This window comes from Micropterus salmoides, unplaced genomic scaffold (assembly GCF_014851395.1).
Source record: "Micropterus salmoides isolate LMB-PRFRI ecotype aquatic unplaced genomic scaffold, ASM1485139v1 Ms_hic_scaffold_1947, whole genome shotgun sequence".
Lineage (NCBI taxonomy): Eukaryota > Metazoa > Chordata > Actinopteri > Centrarchiformes > Centrarchidae > Micropterus > Micropterus salmoides.
This window is the reverse complement of record NW_024041092.1, coordinates 1,697-7,455: the sequence shown is the minus strand read 5'-3', so window position 1 is coordinate 7,455 and position 5,759 is coordinate 1,697. Positions and strand designations below refer to the sequence as shown.

Here is a 5,759-nt window from a genome sequence, read left to right as displayed (position 1 = left end):
GAGTCGGTGATGTGTTGATACCAAAACTGTTATATTCCAGCTCTTGGACGTGAGTCAATTTTGTACTTTTGACGGTTTTCCTAAAAGACTGAACGTCACTTCAGAATCTGGATCATGTCCATAATCTTACTCGATGTACACTACTAAGTGTTTATATTGGGGAAATAGAAAACAAGTGGAGGGGGTGAGTTCGGACACAATCATTAATTAATTTTAATCTCAATTTGTTGACAGGCTCATAAGGTTCAGATCAGCCTTCCGGGGAGGAAGAAGGAATCTGGGAAGAAGCAGTTGAAGAAAACAAGCTCCACCTCGGCTTCAACGAAGAATCATGCCAATCTGAAAAAGTAATAACACCATGCTTTTCTTTTAACCGTTCACTCTCCACTTCACTTAAGTCCCTTTCTTCTGTAGTTATATCCTTCAGTCTTTAATTTGCACTCTCTCTCCCTCTGCAGGTCTTCGTCTGTGAGCTCAGAAGGGACGCCTGCTGAGAAAGACGAATGTGACGTACAGGAGGAAAAGGAAGAGGAGGTGCAGAAGAACGTAGTAGCTCCCATAGAAGAGTGGGTGGCTGCTACGCCCCCTGCTGCCCGAGAAGTGCCAGCACACCTTCAGAAACAAGCAGTAAGAAAGATTTTACACCCCAAAGAAGCTTCAGGCCTGTACAAACAATCTGGAAGAGTTTGCTAAAATGTTGTTTCCTCCTACTTTTACTCATTCACTCCGTCCTTGCAGATCCCAGAGGAGTTTGACATCGACTCTGGGAACTCGGAGGACTGTTACATGTGTCCGGAGTATGCAAAGGACATCTTCGACTACCTCAAAAAGAGAGAGGTGAGCCAAACCAAAACGCTGTTACCCAATTCTAAAAGGCGCTTGAACTTTCTTCCTTGGATTTGAAAAGACAAGCTTACGGGCAAAATCTCAATCCAAAGGTCATCTTTCTGTTTTTATCTCGTCTCTCTTCTGTGTTACTGTCTGCAGGAAAAATTTGTCCTCTGTAACTACATGCCCCAGCAGCCCAGCCTCAACCCCGAGATGAGGGCCATCCTGATTGACTGGCTGGTTGAAGTACAGGTGAGCTTTCAAAGGTGTGAAGTGGGCAAGGTAATCCATTTGTTAAATTAGAAGGAAAAAAATCATTGCTAATTAATTCTCCAGGGGTTCAATCAATCGTAAATTTTGGAGCACGTAATTGCAAAAATCAAGAGGATGCTGGCGCTGCTGCTCAGTTGGATGCCGGAAATCAAATTACAGCAAAACAAAGAATTCTGTTTATGTGTTTGTTTAGGAGAACTTTGAGCTGTACCACGAGACCCTGTACCTGGCCGTGAAAATGACGGACCACTACCTGTCCAAGACTCCAGTGGACAAGGAGCTGCTGCAGCTCGTTGGCTCTACCGCCATGCTCATAGCCTCCAAATTTGAGGTGAGGATATATTTAAAGAGCACATTAGATCCAGGTCCCTTATGAAAACAAAACTCTTAAGATTTGACATATCATCTGTAATCAAGTGTAGTTTCTCCTTTGGTAGAGTAACTTGGAATTGTAAAAAGAAGTACTGTACTCTAGTTTTTTTACTCTGCTTTGTTAATGTGTGTTCAGCGTGACAGCATAGCAAACATATTCAGCAGCATTTTGAAGGAAACATGTAGAAAAATGAAGCATCAGTTAAGAGGAAGTAGACCCCGACCATGCTTACTAAATTCACCATAGGACCTTTAAATATCCCAAAATACAATATAGGATGGAGGATCACACTTTTCCACCAATTTCTGACACCTAAACCACTGCTTCTTGTTTTTTGTTTTGATGACCCCGCAGGAGCGCAGTCCGCCTTGTGTCGACGACTTTCTTTATATTTGCGATGACGCGTACAAGAGGGAGGAGCTCATCTCCACAGAGGCCACCATCCTGCAGACGCTGTCCTTCGACATCAACATCCCCATCCCCTATCGGTTCCTCAGACGTTATGCCAAGGTGTGTGTGTGATGATTGTAAAGTGGGCCGTTTACTTGGTTTAGCTCTTACACCTTCTATTACTTCGCTAACTGCACCTCTTCAAAATCCACAAAGAGCCTTTTTGTTTGTAGGAGTTTGACTCAGGCATGTGCGTGCGTGTGTGCACGCGCTCTTGACAGTCTCTTGTTTGCTGTGCTGTCTCTGCAGTGTGTGAGTGCCGGCATGGACACGCTGACTCTAGCCCGGTACTACTGCGAGATGAGTCTCATGGAGATGGAGCTAGTGACGGAGAGAGGCTCGCTGCTGGCCTCAGCCTGCCTGCTGATGGCGTTGGTCACCAAAGACCTGGGAGGATGGGTAGGCTCACTTAACTCTCTGTTCTGATCATAGCCTTTAGCTCTGCATTGAGATGTTTGTGCCAGAGTTAGGGTCACGTTTGTTATCATACCAGATTTATGATGTGGGTACTACTAAGCTTACCTAGTCTGGTCAGGGCTCAAAAATTGACAAAAGTTTGGTGTCATCTTGAACTGGAGCATCTGGAGATTAGTTTTATACCCGATATGTTATGATACACTAAAGTTAGGCACAATACAAGATGAATAAATTGTTGTTATCTTCAACACCATTTTGACTGTAACGGAGTGGGTAAGGACTTTTCTTTCTTTGGGAGGAGAGCAAAATGGAGCGTGGCGCTAGCTAGCTTGGTTAGCAAGGTGCAGTTCAAGTTAACTGTGATATTAATCTAAACTAATTAATCTAGTATGTAGCTAGTGACTTTCTTAGTATAACCGAACACTGACAAAGACTTTTTTTTTTTTTCAGGCAACCAACATGTTAGAATTACCTTTCATGAGCTGAAAAGATACTGAAAGCTTCGAAGTTCACTAATGTAGACGCAGAAAGCACCCAAAAACAAGTTCACGGCTCGTTAAATAAGCTTTTTCAACAGCACTGGTCAAATGTACACCGTGCAGTGGATACGATTCATCTCTGTCCTGATTCACAGGTCGTAGTGGTAGCAACGCCTTAAAGCATACCCTGCTATATCGGCTATTTTCCTTTTAAATGGGACCATAATTTACAAAAACATCATGCTGTAATAAAGAAGACTTGAAACTAGCTGTTGAGACCATAAACTCATCAGGAAAGTGTTTACTGAGGTAAATCAAGTGAGAAGCAGGGTCATTTTGTCATTGAGTCTAATGCAATCAGGCTTCGTTTTGCAACCTGTTGGCCATTAAACAATTATATTATTCGCTCTTAATTACTATCGAAGCTTCGAAGCTCAAAAAATGACATTCGGGCCAGTCCTAGTTATTTCAGTGTGATAGCAACACAAAACTGAGGCTTTACCTGATAGCTTCGTTCCTGTGACAACATCGTTGTAAAAGACTGTTTGCTCTACAAGTGAAATAGGTGAATAGGTCTACCACTTAAAGAGGTGGTATTATGCTTTTTGGCTTTTTCCCCTCTCTTTTATTATATATGTTTTCTTGTGCATGTCATAGGTTTGCAAAGTGAAAAAGCCCAAAGTCCACCCCAAAGGGAGTTCCCATCTCCCACAGAAAACACAGCTCTGAACTGCCTGTAAAAAACAGCTCGAAACTGTCCAACAGTGAAATGCGCATCATAACACTCGCCAAGCGGCTAGTTTGACACACCCTCAAAAAAAACGGTGGAAAAAAACTGAGCTGCAGCACACAGTGACAAAACGTCCGCCTGCTGCCTCTCCTCTCCCTTCCAAACACTAGCTACCCTCCAGGCAGTCAGTGGACATAAAGATGTTACTGTGATGTAGAGACAGAGCTCAGTTAAAACTTTATGGATGAAAGATACTTTTGTTACAGATTAATAACTCACCACTCTGAAACTCTTGCTCCAGTCCATGTTGCTGAGCTGGCTGTGTTTACTTGCTTCTGACTGACTCGCCCTTCTCTGCTTCTGATTGGCTAGTAGTCCTTAGCTAGGAACTTTGCATGTGCAACTCCCAACAAAGATGTTGTAGAGGTGAGATGCATCACTCCATAGCTAAAACGAAGCCTTCAACACAGGGTGAAAAGAGGAGCTGCAGTATGACACACAAATGGTGTTTTTTTTGTTTTTTTTTTAAAATGAAAGCATGTAAACCTGTTCTGGTAACAACCCCAAAATAAGATTTTGAACCTGAAAGTGAGCATAACCTCTTAAAGGTGGACTTCCACTCTCAGCTGTTTGACTAGGCTGTATTTTCAGTTCTGCATGAAGAGCCAGACCGCAGTTCTGTCTCAAACAGTCCCTCTCCTTTCAATTTAAATGTAAATATCTTTTCCATGTAAATTTAAGTTTTCATTGCAGCAGTAGTACAAGGGATGGTGGGTAATTTCATTTTGTTCCTTGTCTGACTCAGAATCAGCAGCTGTGTGGGTTTTTGCAATTTAGAAATGATAATGTTTATGTAACACATTGAAAACTACAGAGGCTGAGTTATGAAACCCGAGATGTGAATTTTATATTTGGTTTTTGTAGCTTTTTAAAGATTCAATCTGGCTGCATTTATGTATGAGCAACAGTGCAAATGTCCTCCTTGTTTTCTCTTGTACTGCAGTCTCCCATCCTGCAGTTCCACTCCGGCTATGAGACGTCAGATTTGGCGCCCGTTGTCAGGAAGCTCTACATGATGCTTTCAGCCCCCGCAGACGATAAACTCAGAGCCATCAGAAACAAATACTCGCACAAGTAAGCAATGAATCTAAAAACTCATAAAACCCATCCGACTCATTTATAATGAAGTGGTGAGATGAAACAGTCCTGTTAATCGATTCTTTAATATCTTTCAGGGTGTTTTTCGAGGTTGCGTCCCTGCCGTTGGTCAACATTGACATTTTGGAGAAAGCTTTGTCCCAGTGAGATGTCACCTCAAAACCCCAAAAATGTCATCTTGCCAGTTTGTATATAATTTGTTAATATGTTAAATATTTATACACATAGTCTAGTCTTGTCTTTTATATAATATTGGAAATAAATCTTTAATGCCAGTTTGTGAAGGAAAAGAGTTTTAATGTGGGCAAGTTTGCCAGTTTGTTTTCTAGCGTTGGTACACTTTTTTTGGCATTCATTTTATTACTTTTATCAGATAAAAAGAGAAATCTGAATTCATTAGTAATTTGTAAGCCTTGTCTGTGTGTGCGTACGTTTTTAAGTTAATGGGTGAGATGGAGAAGTTGTCAAATGCTTACTTTTACTGATAAATTATGCACTGGCCCTCAAGTTATAGGTTTTCATATATCGCTGAAGTTGGCTGGGATGCCTGTTTGTATTTTCAAACATTGTACAGTGTTTATCATGTTAATATCACCATCCTAAATATTTGTATAAAAGACGACCGGATGATACTGTGCTATTTTTAAATAGCTGTCATGCGTACTCTTAAAATAAAGATGTTTTTTATTTGTTTGATAAAATGGTGGTTCATCATTTGAGTTATAGGATTGTTTTATTAAATTAAACAATGTATCCTTATGTGGATGTAACTGTAAGCTGCATTTAGTAAGAGCATTTTTTAACCATTTGTACAGGACGTGTGATTATGTTGTCCTGCCATTAGAGGTCAGTAATGCACCATGTTCCTCCCTGTGTTACAACCTCAGGAACCTCCAGGCTCCGATACTGCTCTGCATGGTCTGCCTGGTGTGTCTCGGAGACCAAATTGAAATATTCATGGCATGAAAATCAGTTGCTCTTGAAACTCATTAGTAGCCGTGTTGGACTACTGTTGATTCTCTCATCCAATATCCAGTTGAGCTTGCATGTT

At 41.3% G+C, this 5,759-nt stretch overlaps 1 protein-coding gene across 1 annotated transcript; it reads left to right on the top strand.

Annotated features, from left to right (window-relative positions):
* Positions 1 to 234: 234 nt before the first annotated feature.
* LOC119911184 (G2/mitotic-specific cyclin-B3-like) lies at positions 235 to 5,409 on the top strand (the record flags this gene model as incomplete). Its single annotated transcript, XM_038729991.1, has 9 exons — positions 235 to 347; positions 459 to 627; positions 739 to 837; positions 988 to 1,080; positions 1,295 to 1,432; positions 1,829 to 1,984; positions 2,174 to 2,323; positions 4,554 to 4,684; positions 4,786 to 5,409. Coding segments are annotated over 9 exons (1,119 nt in total), but the record flags the coding sequence as incomplete, so codon positions are not given.
* Between the last annotated feature and the right edge of the window lie 350 nt (positions 5,410 to 5,759).